The sequence below is a fragment of the Bos mutus genome, chromosome 13 (assembly GCF_027580195.1).
Source record: "Bos mutus isolate GX-2022 chromosome 13, NWIPB_WYAK_1.1, whole genome shotgun sequence".
NCBI classification, from domain to species: domain Eukaryota; kingdom Metazoa; phylum Chordata; class Mammalia; order Artiodactyla; family Bovidae; genus Bos; species Bos mutus.
The window spans coordinates 8,206,354-8,225,500 of record NC_091629.1 but is presented as its reverse complement, the minus strand read 5'-3'; the positions used below and the strand labels follow the sequence as shown (position 1 = coordinate 8,225,500).

The 19,147-nt window shown below is 42.3% G+C and overlaps 1 protein-coding gene across 4 annotated transcripts in view; it reads right to left on the bottom strand.

Annotated features, from left to right (window-relative positions):
* Window positions 1-19,147, bottom strand: part of NRP1 (neuropilin 1) — a 147,906-nt gene that overhangs the window by 39,142 nt on the left and 89,617 nt on the right. For all 4 annotated transcript variants that reach the window (XM_070380974.1, XM_070380976.1, XM_005890178.3 and 1 more), the window contains exons 8-9: window positions 5,748-5,903; window positions 1,848-1,992 (exon numbers count right to left, since the gene is read on the bottom strand). In XM_070380974.1, coding sequence (XP_070237075.1) covers window positions 1,848-1,992; window positions 5,748-5,903 — 301 coding nt within the window. The remainder of the gene's footprint in view (window positions 1-1,847; window positions 1,993-5,747; window positions 5,904-19,147) is intronic.

Below are 19,147 nucleotides of genomic sequence, written 5' to 3'. Positions count from 1 at the left end.
GGGTTGCCATTTCCTTCTCCAATGCATGAAAGTGAAAAGTGAAAGTGAAGTCGCTCAGTCGTGTCTGACCCTCAGTGACCCCATGGACTGCAGCCTTCCAGGCTCCTCCATCCATGGGATTTTCCAGGCAAGAGTACTGGAGTGGGGTGCCATTGCCTTCTCCGATCTAACCCTACACTGCCCCTTTTCTCCCTCCAAACCTCTCTCCACCCAATGTCTGCCTCCTCCAAGGCCTTGAACTTTGTAAATATTTAGATTACAAAACAATAAACAAGTCTGTCTCTAAGATGGAAATAAATAAAATTTGGGGAACAGATCAAATGTCAGTTTTTACTTTCCAAAATGGGCTGTACTGTAAACAAATGTAATTTTTTTTCCTCCTTGGTTAGCTTTCTTCAAATTGCTTGTCATTTCATGGAAAATTGCCCAGGTGATTTTTTTTTCCCTTCAGAAGTCAGTACTTTCCTTCTCTAAAAATAATTGTACTAAAGAGGATAAAAATAAAAACAATAGTGTTGGCTTTCATGGAATGAGAAATTAAATGCTCTCAATATGTATACTAACATCACATGAAAGATATTTGACAGACTTTAAACGTTATTCACTTTTAGTTACTTTGTAGTGAATAAGTTACTGATTCTGTTTTTGAAGTTTTTTTGCATTCTATGGAGGTTACATCGTACTTTTTTTAATGAAAAATTTGTAGCTTACTTACTTACAAGGAAAGGTATTTGAAATGTGCTATTTACTTCAGAAGACAGAGTAGATGTACAGGACGAGTAAGAGCAGTAACTGGTTGCCATAGAAACACAGTGAGACTAACTGGATCCTTCTTCTACTTCCTGCTCTGGCCTGACCTGCCTACCTTTTTAGCCACTTAATCGCCCAGTACCTCATCTTCAACTCTCAAGTGGATATAATCCACCTACTTGGTCCAAATTTAAAAGAGACTCTTAAAGTCCTATTAACGTCAGAAGAAACAAACTCCAAAACAAGAAATATTGACAAATCGATTTCTAATATTGATGTTAGTATATGCATTCAATGAAAGATAGACATGTATTGAGCCAAAACCTAAGAGAACTTTGTCAGGGCAGTTAGTGAGTAAAAGGAGAATAAATTAACTCCGCAAATTAAACTCCTCCTGAGCTGTCGCTAATGAGGTCACCTCTAGGCTTCAAGATTTAAAAGACATGCATACACTACCACGTGTAAAACAGATAGCTAGTGGGAAGCTGCTGTACAGTACAGGGAGCTCAGCTCCGTGCTCTGTGATGGCCTACAGGGTGGGACGGGATATATGCATACATCTAGCTGATTAACTTTGTTGTAGCAGAAACTAATACAACACCGTAAAGCAATTATACTCCAATTAAAAAAAAGACAAAGCAGGTGAAGAACATTTCAAGCAACAGTTATATATTGTAAACCTACTAAGTAGTAGTCAGTATGGAATAACCAGGAGATGGAGGATGAAAGGGAAGGTATTTGTCTTCCTGGAACCTGCCTAGTGGAAAGACACCACTTGTAAATACCTTCCACATGCCAGCCTGTGTAAGCACTTCGTATTCACGAGCTAATTCATGATCACAACAACCCTGAGTGGAGTACACCATGATGCCTGTTTTCCAGGTGAGATGACTAAGGCTTTGAAAGGTAGTAAACTGCCTTTCAAAGTAATAAGCCAGTGAGTAAGTAGTACAGTAGGATCTGAACTCACTTTTGTCTAAATCCAAAGCATATGCTCTTAATTATCAAATGAAAATGACCAACCCCATTTATATCAAGTTACTCTCCTTATATTTAAACGTTGACATACATAAAAACCAGGTGATCTTCCATCTTACCTGTTATCTTGCAGCCATAGACTTCAAATCTCATAGAGATGCCAGTTTCCCAGGTCACAGGTTTGATTCGGACAAATCGAGTGATCAGGGGTTTGGGAAAAACTCCAATCACTACATCTGTGGGGTTGGTGTTTCCATGAAAGATCTAGATGGAAGAAGAAAAGGCCCTTTAATAACAGACATTTCAGATTAAAAACAAATGCAAAAATATTTTCACAAGTGCTTATCAAATTGTTTACAATCTCTTCATTGTTTACCATGGTTGAGGTGGTGTTAATAACTTGTCATGTTATTTTTCCAAATGATGGCTATCAGATAAGAACCATGTCTAAGATAGAATGTTGTCCTAATCATCTATTCAGTTTTCCGAGAGGATTTTTGTTTTTTATTGCCAGTTGTGTCCTACTCTTTGCAAACCCACGGACTATAGCCCACCAGGCTCCCCTGTTCATTGGGATTTCCCAGGCAAGAATACTGGGATGGGTAGCCATTTTCTTCTCCAGGGGATCTTCCTGACTCAGAGATTGAACCCACATCTACTGCATTGCAGGTGGATTCTTTACCGCTGAGCCACCAGGGAAACCATATAGAATGTTGTCCTAGTCAATTTTTCTGAGAGGATAGAGCCTCTAAAAGTATTATTATAAAGATAGCATTTGTTAAAGAATATGTGCAATTATCTAAAAAAGTGGGAAAATGATTAACATTATCAAAAGAACGTACAGAATACGGTGGACATTTCATGGGAACTTTCACTGTTTTACTTTCCCAGGAATTTCCCAAAGGAGTGATTTTTGAGTTCAATGTAGGATCTGGCTATTTGAAAATTCTAGGTTATGTTCAGCTCTAGGTCAAGGAGCTTCCTCCCTTTGAACTCCATTTCTTGATGGAAGATCTTATATCTGACGTGAATGAATGACTCTAATTTTTTTTTTTGGTTGGGGGGGCGGTTGTTGGTAAAAGTATGCGTCGGTGGTCAAGATCAAAACTGAATTATACATCATATGTAATGGAGAATCAGTTTTCCCAGGGCTTCTGTTTCTTGTTTTAAAAATGAGTCATTTTCTTCTAAGAAAGATGAGGCATGTAGCTGCGGTGTAATTACTGCCAGTCACGAACTGGTTTCCCACAAGTATCCGTGGGGGCCGCTCGGCCTGGGCATGATGCCACGCAGTGTCCTCTGGTGACATCTCCGAGGAGCAGGGGGCTGTCTGCCACGTGGAACCCTCTGCCACTCGACTTGTCTCAGGTGGGACTGAAAGCCTCCTCATCCCTGGATTTTACCCTAGCTTACAGTGGAGACAGCTGTGTAAAAAGTACCGTGTCTCAGACACAGGCCTTGTGTAGCTAGAGCACCATGGGGGCCATCAGAGGCATAGAGACTCCCTGGCGAGTCTGCAGAGGAGGACCACCATCCCCGGGGAGAAGGAGCTTATGGGTCGGACAGAAGTTCTTATTGCATTTAGCCTAAGAGCCCTGCTCCATGGGAGGCGGTCAAGCATTTTTACTAAGTCGGACGTTAGCCGGATCCCTCTCTGGAGACGATGTAGTATCGGAATTTATCCCAGCCTGTGATGGCCTTTATTTGTTTGCTGTTTTAAACGAATATGTATTTACTTAGTACTTCTGGCTGTGCTGGGTCTTCGTTGCTGTGTGGGCTTTTCTCTAGTTGTCGCTCACAGGCTACTCCTGGCAGTGGCTTCTCCTGTTTTGGAGCACCGGCTCTGGGGCCCACGGGCGTCAGTAACTGCAGTGTGTGGGCTCAGTAGTTGTGGTGCCTGGGCTTAGTTGCTCTGTGGCACGTGGGATCTTAGTTCCCCGATCAGGGATTGAACCCATGTCTCCTGCATCGGAAGGTGGATTCTTAACCACTGGACTACCAGGGAAACCCTGTGATGGCCTTCAGATTTCTGTCCTACTTCAGCAAATCTCTCTGGGCAGCAATCTATGTGAATGCATTTTTGTGTCCTGCTGAATAACGGGGACCTGCCTGAAGGGGCAGAGTTTCCCAAGCGAGTGTTTCAAGGGCCAGGGGGGTCCACTTCAGGGAGGGACCACAGGCTGGCTTACCCTGAGGACGTTTTATGTTTCCTGAAAACCAGGTGAGAACACACAGGCCACCAACAGAAAAAGGCTGCTGCGTCTGTGGTCAAAGGCCACTGCTGCTGAGGTGCATATGGCCAGCTCTCCCCAAGGAAAGGAGGGAAGGGGCATGCCGAAAGACCCCAAAGTACAGAGCAAGGCAACAAGAGCTGGACTCCGGGTAGACGAGGGGATTTCATTCAGGTTCAGTGAGAGGGCTCACACACACACCCAGTCTTTCCCGACCTTTTGTTCTTTCTGCCTCCTATTCTAGAGCCCCTCAGTGTGCCAAGGTGACACTGATTGTGAGCTGTGTCCACGTCAGACACCTCCACAGCCCCAGTGTGCTCTCCACACCCACATGTGGACAACTGTGGGCCACGCTGAGGAGGGGTCTTGGATAAAGAACGCTCACGGATTAAAGAGGCGGCCTGAGAGCTGAGTCAGCCCTCCCCACTCTCTCCGGTTCTTCTGTTGTCAGTGTGTCCTTGGCATTAGTGCTTTTTCATTTGTTTGAAACTAAAGCAGGCCTTCAAAAAAATGACTCCAAAACAAAAACAAGCCATGACACTCAGGGTCAGAATTTACTCAGTGGGTCTGCACCAATAGTGACTGTGAGGGATTTTTTCCCAAGATGCAGGATCCGCTCCATGTCCTCTAGGGCAGGACAGTGGCCTTGAGCTGGCCGCTCCACAGAACTTTCCTCCCACAGACGGCTGCATCTCTATGGCTGCGGCCTTCCTGCCTGCCCTAAGTGAGAGTGGCAGCTTTGCAGCTAGTCAGAGGGTAGTTTTTTCTTTCTTTTTTTTGGGCATGTGGGATCTTATTTCCCCAACCAGGGATTGAACCTGTGCCCTCTGCATTGGAAGCTCAGAGTCTTAACCAGTGGACCACCAGGGGAGTCCCTCAAAAGGTATTAATAGCCCTCTCACTTCACACCAAGGAGGCCTTTCTCAGTTCCAGACCCAGAAGGAGACATTTAAGCCCATACATGTTCCAAAGAGAGACAAGGACATGTTAATTGGTCTCTTCTGGAACCCAGAACTCCAAATTACCTGGATCTTTGCTCCCATTCTCATCAATTCTGCATGTTTCACTCAGCCTCCAGGGCAAGCTTTTAATTTTGGGGAAATGGCAAGCACGAGCTCTCAGTAATCTCTTGATTAGTAATTCAGAGCAAGCGTAACTTCAAATAAACAGCAGGCTGAGAAAAACATCTCAGCTCCAAATAATTGAGGACAGAGCGCCCGGGGGACAGGGCATGGTGTGGCCTCCTCAACAAAAAGCAGTGAGGAGGTGGTGTGTCGTTCGTGGGATCTGAGAGAACACCTTTAGTTCTGTTCATTTGCACAGAAGCAGCCAAACACACTTGTAAATTAGTTTGTGAGGCGCAGAGGGTAGATGAAAAGGAGTCTTCTAAAACCAGCCCATTACAGAGAGGAAGAAAGAATTAATCTATGAAAGAGAATGAGGAAACACGGGGAGAAAGACAAAACAAAACAACTCCAAGGGTTCTAAGGGGACCGTGTTTATCCTACGCATAGTCCATGTCCCGGTGGGAGGTTTAAAGCGATTCTTGAGTCTGACTTAATTTGGCTGGTATTGACTTTTCTTGGAAACATCCGTATAATTTCCTTTTGGCTTCTGGATCTGGGAACATGAGACCCCTTGGTCAGATTTAAACTTCTAATTGCACTTTTCATTTTAAATCAATTCAAAAATAAGCCAGGCCAGACAGCAAGCTCCCAAACAAACAAGTAAAAATTGATCATCCATTTCAAAGACTGAATTAGTGGAGGAGGAGGCAGGCAAACTTACAACAGGTTTATTTCCTTCTTTAATGGTGATCCAGTCTTCCCCGTTGGAGCTAATGTCTATTCTGTAAGTTTTGACGTAGTATTTCTTCCTGGTTTCCTTTGAAATGGCTCCCTGTGTCCCGACAGCTGTGACAAAGCGCAGAAGGCCCAGGTCTACCTACAAGACAATACAAGCTTGATCAGTTGCCCATCCTGATACCTCTGTAATGTGGAGCATCTTTTCCTGCGGGGACCACGGTGTAGTCTTCCTCCATCTGGGGTCAATAGACTCTAGTTCCATCGGTATCAACAGCCCCAAGAAAGCCTCTGATATGGTAAGACAGCCACTGCCCTAGCTGGCAACCGCCAGGGGGAAGAGAACTTTCTCATCCTTGCAACCAGCAACCAAGATTGCTTGATCCTTGGAACAAAAGAGAAAACCAGGACCAATATCCTATCACTGTATTTTCTAAGAGATTAATGACACTTTCTAAACAGTACATTAATAAATGTCATTTTACAAACAGAAAACCAAGACAAACAAGATAAGCTCCCCTCCTGGTTATGGAGAAACCTGGACTAGAACTTGAGTCTCACATGGTCCCATTTCCCATTGCTCTGCAGCAACCTCCCTCCTTCTAAATAGGATGTGGACTGGAACCATCCTGACTCTGAAAACCCTTGTGCGTGCTGTGCTTTGGGAAACGGGCCATAGATTTGTAATCTGGAATGGCCAGATTGTATTTCTGTATAATACAGAGATTTAAAGAAACGAAGCACAAATATTTGGCAAAATATTTCATAATGTTCACAAAAAGTAATTGCATGTTACGACTGATTAACAGTAACAAGATATTTCAACAGTATATTCAGTAGTAAGAGGCTGTTTCCCCCGAAAATGGTGACAAAAACAAAAACAACTCCCCCCAAACCCTAAGCCCACCCCCTTCCCCAAATGCAACTTCCGCATCCGGCTTTCCAGTTGCTACATGACAACCCAAATCTAAGGAAACAATATTTCAATTAACCCTCCAGTGCCCATGGCCATAAACACCTTAACAATTTCCATTTTATGCACAACCTGTCTCCTAAAGAATGGCTATTGTCTTCCCCAAATTGCTTTTTCCTGAAGGCCTTTGGAGCAGTAAAATCAACATGTTGCCAATACCTTCAAAACTGAACCAAGACCAAATACAGCAACAGCCCCTCCACAGAGAAACCAACTTGGACACACATAATTCAACAATAGGAGATTTCATCTAAAAAGGAAGGGGATACTATTCAGTGTAAAACAATCTTTATTTCATTATCCTGATTTTAAAGATGTAAAGTGCAGGCTCAAAATGCTTTTACCAGGTTTAAAAGAAAAAAGGAGCAAGCCTTTACTAGAAATACATATTTTTAAGATGATAATGGTAGATATGGTCTAAATCTTAATTTAACAAATAAGTACTTATCCAACATATTTTTATTAAGTGCCTAAACTTGCTAACTGAAATTTGCATTTTTTAACTCTAACACTTTGTATGAATTTGTGTACACATTTCAAAAATGGGAGGCAGCCCCCGTTTACCAGATTTAGCCAATAAAAATACAAAATATTCAGTGAAATCTGAATTTCAGATGAATAGCAAATATTTTTAAAATAAATACATCCCACGCAGTATTTGGGACATTCTAACAACAGGTTCATTGCTTACTTGAAGTTCAAGTTTTACTGGGTGTTCTTTTCTGAATGTGATCTGGCAACCCTAAATCTAACTCTGTTCTGAACAAATAATCAGATGATCTTAGGTTGCTGCAAAAACTCACTGATTTCTTAATGCTGCAACTTGAAAGTTAATGGCTACTCTAGACATAGATGCACTGAACAATTTCAACTGTTCTCAAATGCTCTCAGAACACTTAAGGCTTTACTAACGGTCCACTGAGTCACGCCCTCATGCCCAATACCCAATCCACTTCAACCTGAAGAGCCCTTAAAACCTTGACTTTCAAGGGACCGCGAAGCAGAGCTGTGCAAATAAACTCAGTCAAACCTACAGATGGGTCTTCGGTTTGGAAATGATTAACTTCCCGAGAGTGCACATGCAGCTTAGGCTGATTAGGAAGAGCTCTAGAACTTCACGCTCTGGTTGTCCTTTTCCTATTTTTAAAATTTTGTTCTTGGGATAAGATAAGAAGTTAACTGGTGGTCAACTAGAAGAATCCTAGCACTAGAAACAACCAACTTTAAAGGAAGGATCTATTGACTGGAATTAACCCGATGCCCAATGTAAGAAATGTCCAAAGTCCCAAATCAAAAGGCCCCAAAGCATGTGCATGAATCACTCATAAAGAAGAAAAGATATGTTCTTTTCTTAACAGCAATGAAATGCATTCACAACCTCCCATTGTAATTGCATGAGGTTTCCTGCTATGCTTTCAATCTCTGCAGATTCTCTTACTTACTGCACTGGGATACTTGAAATTTCATTTAATTTTTCTTTCTAACATTACTGCCACTGGGTTTAGAAAGAATGAATGACAACCAAATAATTATAGCTGGGACTTGAACCATTGCAAATAAAACTGAATGGTACCCAGAACTCTTAACAAGACACAGCCCAGTACTGGAAACTCTCACTTGCAACACCATGAGCTTCTGGTAAATTCTTTTTCCCCGGGGACCTTTGTGGACTGCGCTAAAAGCAACTCTCAGTGCCTGAGAGTTTGGGAGGAGATAGATAACTATCAGCCTCAGAAGCTCCACTGCTCACTCTGCAGGTATCTGTAGGGAGACCCAGAAGGACTTACTGGGTATTTACACCTTTTTTAGTGTTGAAGCTATCTTTGCTAATCATGACGTTGCTTTGATGTACCTTTTTATTTATGGGCTTCCCTAGTGGCTCAAAGGGTAAAGCATCTGCATGCAATGCAGGAGACCTGGGTTCGATCCCCAGGTAGGGAAGTTCCCCTGGAGAAGGAAATGGCAACCCACTCTAGTACTCTTGCCTACCTTTCTCAGGGTCGAAACCATCTCTGCTAATCATGAGGTTGCTGTGATCTACCTTTTTATTTCTTACGGCTGTGCTGCACAGCATGTGTGATGGTAGTTCCCTGACCAGGGATCGAACCTGCACCCTCTGCATTGGAAGCATGGCATCTTAACCATTAGACCACCAGGGAAGTTTGAGATTTACCTTTTCAGTCTCACCTGCTACATCCACCTCCCTTCAATGTATCTTTCAGCCACATCAAGTATTTATTCTTCCAAAAGATATGCCTTCTCTGCCTTTGCACCCTCACATATAAAGTTTTCTTGACTTAAAAGGACATTTCCTCTTTTCTTTGACATGATTGTTTCCTCTTTTTGGCCTGGTAGGCAGAATAAGTCAGAATTGATGCTTTTGAACTATGGTGTTGGAGACTCTTGAGAGTCCCTTGGACTGCAAGGAGATCCAACCAGTCCATTCTGAAGGAGATCAGCCCTGGGATTTCTTTGGAAGGAATGATGCTAAGGCTGAAACTCGAGTACTTTGGCCACCTCATGCGAAGAGTTGACTCATTGGAAAAGACTCTGATGCTGGGAGGGATTGGGGGCAGGAGGAGAAGGGGACGACAGAGGATGAGATGGCTGGATGGCATCACGGACTCAATGGACGTGAGTCTGAGTGAACTCCGGGAGTTGGTGATGGACAGGGAGGCCTGGCGTGCTGCGATTCATGGGGTCACAAAGAGTCGGACACGACTGAGCGACTGAACTGAACTGAACTGAACCTCAGGATGTTTAGTGCAAAGCTCAGTTCTCCATCTCTCAAGTCAATATATTGTGTTTTTCCTATACTTTCATCCAGACCTTTAAGATTTCTTACAAGGAGTATCTGTTTTTCTATCTAGAAAAGTGATAGATGTCTATTAAAAATTCCTAAGATACAGAAGAGACTAAAGAAGAAACTGCAATCTCCATAAGACCACCAATAGGAAATAACCACTGAAAGTAGTCTTCCAGAGTTTTTTTTTCCTTATGCAAAATATATGTGACTGTTGTGTATATGTTTTGTTATTATTGGGTTGATCAAAACATTTGTTCAGGTTTTTAACCCGAAAAAACTTTTTGGTCATCCCAATACAAGGTCATATTACCTCTATGTTTTTCTTTAGTTTTATGGATATTTTCCACATTAAAAATATTTTTCTATACCATCAGTTTCAATGGCTTCATGGTATTGGTTCTAACAATGCCACTGGTTGTAACATCATCTGTTTAATCAGTATGCTGCCTGTGAACATTTCTACTCCCCTTGATTGATATTTACCCAGTGAACACTTAGTATCAACTTTCCACTAAGTTCTGTATTAAATGATGAAGATACAAAGAGAAATAAGAATGGGAGACACAAACAAGATTACAGGATGGGCCAGTGCATGGAGGAAGGGAGCTAGGGAGTTGGAGACATCTCACAGTTGACTTCCATGTCTAAGACACCTATTGAAGGATGAATGGTAGGAACTTACAAGGGGACAAAAAAGGGAGAGAATATTCTAGAGAAAAGGAGGAATGGGAAGGGCAGAGGCAAAGGGAAGGAAATGAATGAATGAAATAACATCACTAAACAACCTAGCATGTTTCTTTCTCATCCCTATAGATATTATTTGTCAATAAATGGGTTGATCTCTAAAGAGATTGTTCTCTGCTCATTTGGAAGCCAAAAGAAGCAGTTGTCATGACTACTACTCAAAATCTGGCCATCCTCTTGGTGGGTTAGCTTTCTGGATTCTGATGAGCTCGCCCCAACCTCACAGTCTAACAGACAAGATTGGCGACCCAAGATAGGCAGCTGAAAAGACAAAGATACAACCCCCAGAAGTTCTATACAATGGCAACCCTCTGTGTTTTGGAGGGTTCATCGTCCTGAACAATATTTCCTTTCTTTCCGTAAAAATTTAGACACATAATAACCATAATTAACCTGCTTTCCCTAAATCCAATCAGCCCTGTTCCCATCACCGTTTTCTTATTTTAAAAAGAATGCCACTGTTTCACAGCTGCTTTATTTTTAGTTGGAAGATGGGTGTGATTTCATATCCGAGTCTGATGTACTTCTATTTAACATGAAGGGTGATGTTGAGGGGATGTGATGATGGGGTGTGTAGCCAGAGCTGCACATCAAATGCCTTCACTAGAATCGTGGAAAGTCTCACTCCATGTGTGTGTGTGAGACAAACATAAACATCTGGTATTTATCTGATGGTCTGTAGGCGATTTGACAGAAGTTTCCCAAACTCCTTTGGAGTTCGAGTGGCCACTCTTTGAGTTAGCTTATCACCATTAGCAGAAGTGACCCAGTATGACATCCTGTTTCCAATATAAATATAAAAGTCTAACACTGCTGGGAGAATGTCTACACCCACATCTTCTTTTCACTGTGCTCCCCACGCAAAGAGAAGACACAGCTAGACACAGTGGAGGAAAGCCCCCCTTTTATTCAGGGTGGGGAGAAGTGAATTAGTAAAAGAAAACAGCCATCCTCATCCCCTTCCGGGGGCGGGGGATGGTGTCCTACAGCTCCTGTGGATGAACTCCCCACCCTAACGCCCTCTTCCTTGTAAGATGTCTGCAGGTATTAACCCACATGCACTTTATGGCCATAGCATTGTCTTAGTAATGACAGGAAACACATTCCCCAGATAAAAAGAAGTCAGGAGAGAGACACATTTTACCGGGAATCACTTGAGGACAGAGGGCACATTTTTAGCATCATGTAGTAAATCATTGTGCAAACCTCTGCAAACTGCTGGTCAAACACCAGCATGCAGCCTCCCAGCCATGCAACAAATATCGTTGCTTCCTACAATAATACATAACCAGCTACGCGTAACATCAGAATGTGGAAAGCCTCATTTCTAAAATGAAAATCTGTCTTGCTCAATAAAATACTGTCCCTTGAGCGAGCATTGGCAAGGGAGTGTTTCCCGGTGTTTAACATTCCCAAGACAGGTCTGTACGAGAGCCTGAAAAAATAAAAGACAAAGAATGGAAGTCTGATTAAAAACAGGAAAAATACTTTTTTTGATGGGGGGAGGTGGAGTATGTTGGGTTCTTTTTAGAGCATCTCCGATGACTCAAAGAGCTGTTTAATTCATCACTAGACACTACAAGCTAAAGAAAATATTTTTAAGCAATTGTCTCATTTCCTCAGATAACACATATGCTTTCTGATAATGCCTGAGCATCTGAACATGGGTGCTGTTCCAGGATCTTGGAGCTTAATTCACAGCACCTGATCACTGCATTCCTTGACTTGGGACCTTGGACTTTTTACAGTTATGAATAGGCATACAATCATTTTACAGTTGGTGACACGATTCTCTCTTTATGTATTTTTTCATGATTACCGTGTTACATAGAAAAAAAAAAACCTGATGACTAAAATTACCATTATTAATGGAAAATTTATAGGGTAACTCTTCTGTGTCAGGCGTCTTTGTCCTCCGTCCTCAGTTGCTTCAGTCATGTTTGACTCTTTGCAACCGCATGGATTGTAGCCTACCAGGCTCTTCTGTCCATGGATTCTCCAGGCAAGAATACTGCAGTGGGTTGCCATGCCCTCCTTCAGGGGATCTTCCCAACCCGGGTCTCCTGCGTCTTCTGCATTGCAGGCGGTTTCTTTACTGCTGAGCCACTGGGGAAGCCTATCAGGCATCTTATTAAGGGTTAAACTTAGATACATTATCTCTTCAGCTCTCAACAATCATACAAGGAAGAGGTTTTGTGGACAAAGGAACTGAGAAACAAAGTACATGAGTTCCTTGTTCAGAGTCACACACATGTTAGAAACTGATCCAGATAAATCTCTCACTCCCGATCAGATTGGTGGCCCGTGTACTTGTCACCACCACACCCATGCTCTGCCTCAGTTCCTATCTTCAAAATCACAATTATCAAAAGTTAATTTAGAATTTCTTAGTAAACAAAATCTTGTAGTTATGCTTTCTGCAAATTCAATATTTTTGCATTATTATGGAGAATCTAAAACTATTTATGATTACTTTGACTCCATCGAACATTTACCTTGACTACTGGAAAGCAAAATTTTGCAAATGACTCACTTATGCTGTTGAAAAACAAGACGGTGGTGATGGATCATTTTTCGCAAAAGATAATGAGAAAACATTTTAAAATTCTGGTAAAGAATACCAATATCCAAGAGCAAGAAAAGTGTAATGCAGGAAGAACCTCACCAATTTTCTCTTCTCATCTTAATTGCTTGAATTAATTTTTTTTTCTAGAAAGGAAAGCATTTTGCTGGGTGGAAACAAACTACCGGTTGCAACAAAACCAGTGTTGGTAGGAAAACAATCCCGAGGGATTGGACAGATGGAGTTTCCTCTCCAAAGACTTGAGTCAACCAGCTAGAATAACACTAGATAAGGCTGCACAGCTCCGATGCAGCCCAAAGGCTGGCTTCCCTGATACTACTGTGCGTACCGCAAAAGAACAAGGAAAGGGCAAGAGAAATGAAGTCCCCAAACAAGGGCTCACCTCCATCTCCTTCGGCTGATAAAAGAGATCATGCTGTTGGGTGCTCCACTGCCTCTGTACGCTGGCGTATCCTTTCATTCTCATATATATTTGCAGAAACCAGAAGCAATGAATTAAAAAAGAACTACTCGGGGCGACTTCCCTGGCAGGCCAGTGGTTAAGACACTGTTCTTCCACTGCAGGGGGCACGGGTGCAATCCCTGGTCAGGGAACTAAGACCTTAGCTGCCGTGTGATGCAGCCAAAACACAGAAGAAATAAATACATACATAAAAAGAAAATTTGAATTCTGGTATGTACTTGGAACTGGAGCTCCATCTGGTTCTGTTTGAAGAGTAAGAGCTGCTGTAGCTGTTAGAACTGACAAGGGGCGTGGTAGGAGGAAAGGAAAGGGACTCGATGTGACAGGTTAATACTCCAGGGTCCCCACTAGAGACATTTCCAGAACCCAGCTACTCAAATCACTCCCACATGGAAACCAGGAGGATGCTGCTCTGGGAGGGGACAGCCAGGCAGGTCCACATCTCCTCAGAGTGCCAGCATTTCAAAGATGTTGAGGAGAGCAGGCCACAGGACTGTGACACCCATGCCTGAACATGCTCAGCTTCACGGATGACACATATTTAAGACAAATACGGGAGGTGTGTGTCTTCACACACTCCTTGCAGAATCTGAGGGTTCTTTTCCCCCTTCTATACTCTCTAGAACAGACATAATTGTGTTCAGAAAACTCAGACAAGTCTTCCATTAGAATTCCTCAGTTACTCACTAAGTCTGCAAAATCTGGTTGTCAGGAGGCAGTATATATGTTGATAACAAAGGCGGTGAGAATGAGATCGTATGAACTCATTGTTCATACAGACCTTAAGGATACAAGTGATCAGCATCAAAGACAATTGGAAACTGCTATGCAGAGTTAAGGAGAAAGGCTGATTGAATGCCTAGACTTTGGGAAAGATTGTTTTATATTTTTTAGACAAACACCAACCCAAGAACTCTGTTCCTCCTTAAAGTGAAGAAGATTCCTTACTGCAGCACCAAGTTCACTTTCAGATGGGGACCTTGAAAACTTTTAGTAGCTTGGTCAAGACGACTCTTAGATTGTACCCTCTTCCAACTTAGATACTTGGGAGTTGCTGCTGGACGGTAAAAGATTCAAGGGCTTAATATTTTTAATTAACATTTTTTGAGTGCTTATTTGTAAGTTACATTAAATGGAAACCCTGAGCCTAATCCTTTGATCTGGAAAGAGGATAAGCACTCAGAACAAAACAAATGTAATCCCTAGAAACTTGGTTAAGAATTTAACCTACAAACTATATAGCAAAAGCTGCTTAACAGAAATGTCTTAAGAAAGAAAACTAAGTATGCTGCAATTCAAAAAAGTTGCAATCATCCTCAAATATGTATAAACATGATGCAGATCTAGTCAAATGTTTCATAGGACTCATATCATGGGCTCTTGCTAGAAGGTTCACTCAGCAAAGATTTGGCAAGCATTTCCTACACGGAGGAACAGGCTGGCTTAGGCTCTCCTGATATAACTTTTGGCTTTATCCATCAATTGTTAATTGTAATACTCATGAAAACTAGGAAAGCATTCTCCTAGTAGAAGGCTTAATGGGTAGGAATCACTTGGGGTCGGTAGGCAAGAGCAAACTGATGGGTTAAGTGGAATGGATCCAGTTGACTGCGTCCATCAACGTCTCGTGAGACCAAGCAGACTGTGAACAGATCTCTGGCCTCTGACATCTGTCTCGACCAAAACAAAGAGGGTGCAGTAACAGAGGAATGGATAAAGGGGGGTCCGGACGACAACTGCTTTAAAACGTAATAGCAGAATCTATGATCTCTGCACATAACTTCAGTAGGATGGTATTATGTACACAAAGCATTTACTATTGTTTTTTTTTATTATTAAAAACATTTTGGGCAAACTATAAATGGATATATGGAGCCAGGGTACATGTCCACACGGATGTGTCTTAAAGGCCAATAATGGAGCTTCACACATCGTAGGTGCTTAAACTGAAAGTGTGAATTTAAAGTAAACCGAAGGATACCAAGGGTCCAGATAAAAACATTTAATCCATTAAATCCAACAGATATTTATGGTATGCCAGGCTCGTGAAGCAAGCAGGCCTGCACAGAAAAAAATGACAAGACTGAAAATAAAAACTGCCACCGTGACCACAGATGAGTCATTGTGAGGTTCAGAAGATGACTATGGGCACAAGGGGAAAGTTCAGGCTTTATGGAATAGAGGTCATCTGAGTCGTTCAAACTGGACTTCACGGGATAGGATAAGATTTTGGCTGGAAGGGGCCAGGGTTGATGAGCTAAAAGCAGAGGGCACAGGAAAAAAAATCCTACCCAACAACTATATTTCAAAATATCTGATATGATGAACATTTTCCTCCTGTCTAGTATCTCTTGGCAAAAGTCCTTTAGAGAGCAAAGCAAAGTGTCCTCCTCATCCCCAACCTCCAATACACACCCTCCTTGCAGAGGCCTTCATGGAATCCAGGCATCCCCACCAGCAAGTGCTGGGTGGATACCAGAGAGACCATGCAATCTTGTTTGTAATTAAACTTTCAGCTCATGCCCATGCACTGCACTGCTGAGATAATTCTGCTAAAATGTTTGCTTTTACTACCTCTGGGAATCCAGGCATTCCTGGGAATAAGACCTAACCCTCAGCCCACATGAGTCAGACCCTTCTCTCCTAAACCTCTGGGCATGCTGTCCAGCCCTACCCTCTGTTTGTATCTACATTTGAAAGAAAACACCTCAGTGAAATGGCATCAAAACTGCATGATGTTTTCTGCAGGGATCCACACTGTTGTCAAAATGACACTGTTGTTCCTCAAACCAAAAGGGCCACGAGTTGAGATCCTGAGCTTACAGTGGTGGCTATTTCTGTGTCTCACGTCCCTTAAGCTGTGGAGGGAAGTTGGTGACTGGAGTTTCTTCTTTTATCACACAAATAAGTGCTAGGTACTTGGATGCAAGAGTCTGAAGGTTACCAAATTCCTGCCCTCTCATCAGGGAGGGAAAAAGTTGAGTAGACAAGAACTCTCTCTACAGAGAGAATTGGTCGCATTAAATATCCTCAGTGAATGCTAGGGAAAATATCTGGGTGATGCAGGCAACACATGTTGGCAAAAAAGCACAGGCCCCAGGAGAACCTCTGTGGCTCTGACTGTAAGGAGTGACCTGGAGGATGTTAAGCAAGCTAATTAGTCATTCCAAGCTGTGGTCTCCTCCTCCCTCCAACAAAAATACTAATGCATAGCCCATTTGGTTATTTTTCCTGGTTATTATAACAGTCATAGTGATGCATTGCTATACACATTAACCATAAGAAAGTGACCCTAATATTTTTTTTCCCCTAGTCATTTGAGTAATTGGAGTGTGTGTGTGTGTGTGTGTGTGTGTGTGTGTGTGTGTGTGTGTGTGTGTGTGTATGGTTTTGCCTGAAGCAGCTAGGTGGGCTTCCCAGATGGTGCAGTGGTAAAGAATCTGCCTGCCAATGCAGGAGACGCAAGAGACACGAGTTCAGTCCCTGAGTTGGGAAGACCCCCTGGAGGAGGGCATGGCAACCCACTCCATTTTTATTGCCTGGAGAATCCCCATGGACAGAGAAGCCTAGTGGGCTACAGTCCATGGAGGCTATAGTCCGTGGGGTTGCAGAGTTGGACCCAACTGAGCACATGCGCGTACACACACACACACACACACACTCACACAACTATATTGTAACTTTTTTGAAAGAGGGAAAAAACCCTCTTTAACTTTAAATTCATCTGTCTTGAACAGCAGAATCCCATCCTTAGCAAATGCTCAATACACATTTGCTGAATTTAAACGCAATGCTGTGTCAGTTCAACATTGCTGGCAAGACCTGAAATGCCTTTCTTCAAGTCAATGTTAGCATTTGAGCAACCAATTTGTCCTCTTAAGTTGAGGAATATGACTATCCTTATCTTGATGTTTAAACCGCAAATATTAAAACTACTCATAGAATTTCCAGTCCTTTGAAAAGTTCACCACTTAAAGGGAGGGTCTGCTAAGTGACGAATTTCATTGGCTAGGTCCATGTCACATGAAGGGTTCCTTTTTATTTGTTTCTCAAAAGAACTCTCAGTAACTTATTAAGTGTCCCTCCTCCCAGAATTTACCCTAAAGGGCAACAGGGCTTAAATCTGTTTTTCACCGTATCTATCATTCTCTCCAACCTCTTCTCAACCTTTTCATTTCAGAGCCAAGTTATTGGCAATCATGACATCCACAAGATATTTACGGATTGGATGTATATGGTATCTTAGACTTTTCTGAGGCCCTTTCTGTATTTTAGAAAAAGTAACCACGTCAACATTTCATTGTCTAACTATAGGTCTTCAAGTCTTCACCTGCTTAACATGTGATCTTCACAGGATATTGTCACTGTGAATTTTGTGTGGCTGGGAAATGAATGCAGGTTTCAGGCCTTATGTGATCTTTGTGTTTGTCTCGTGGTCTCTGAGAAGCAGCCCCATGGAAGAAGCATTGATGCTGGCTCTGAATCAAGGCCAGGCCACATAACACCTTTCCACGATGCAGTAACCTCAGTTATGCACACGTACATCTTTGCAGGCTATCAGTCTATCTCTTAAAGAGATTATTAAACCTTAAATAGGTACAGGTAAGATCTATTTCTGTTTCAAAACTGGTTGTGTGCTACCCACAAAATTTTAATATCTTCAGTATTGGGGAGATTTCAAATCACTTAAGATCAACACACATCTGTCCTTAGATAGCATCTATTTCAGCACAAACAAAGTGACTTGTTTATCATCAGTTTCTCAGTAAGTCATACCTTTAATTTTTCTCCCTCCTTCTAAAAGGCTTGGTTTCAAAAACAAACACAAGGGTGAATTTTTGGAAACTAAAGACTTGCAGATGGGGGCAATGGTCTAACTCAGCCTCTTGGTCTATAAACTTTTGACAGCATCCTTTTACACTGACTTTCCGTGTATTTCTCAGGCATCTAGGTGGGCCTCTCAGGCTAATGAGAGTTTTATGTGCTGATGGGGAATCTGGACATGCAGGTGTCCAAGAAAACTTCTCTATTTGGTGTTAAAAATCCTGCAAGGAGTTGACGGGATTACCGAGATTAAAGTCGGTCACCCGCCAAAACCCTTTATAATGAACACTGCCCCGGAGACAAGAGAAGAGACGAAGAACAGGCTGCTGAGGTGCAGCTGGTTGTCAGAAGCTGTATATAAACTGTAGGTCTCTGAAGGGGTGTCAGTCATTCCTGAGAATAGATGAAATGAACTTCACGATTTAATATTTGGTCCACAGCTTTTTCCCTATTTGGAAGCTTACTATTCAGCCAGGAAGTGTAGACTGACTTTTTTTTTTTTCCGAAGATGACTTATAAAGGAGGTGGGAAAGCCTTGGAATAATACATTTTCAAAGAATTACTGTCTAAGAGAATCATCTGTAACTACCATTCACAGGGGATGTTCTATAGTAATGGACGGAGCAGAGACCAGCCCCATGGCAGGAGAAGAGCTGAAAAGTTGGAAAAATGTGGATGGAGGTGGGTAACCAAGGCAAAAGAGGGGAAAGCTTTTGTGCTCTGAAGACTTGCTGCTTTGCCATCCAAATACAGTCAAGGAACAGAACTGCAAATTCTTTTAATGTTCTGAAAAAAAAATCTATCTGTAGTAATTTCATGCATTTCAAGCCTGGGTCATGAGATGGGAAAAGTGTATCTGCCTGTCTACTTTCAAACCACAGGAGAAGAAACACAGATGTTCCACTAAACACATCACTTCGTGCTCTTCCCCCTCTAGTCCCGCCCAGAGTCCTTAACATGATGGGAACTGTGACTTGTATTTATCCACCAGA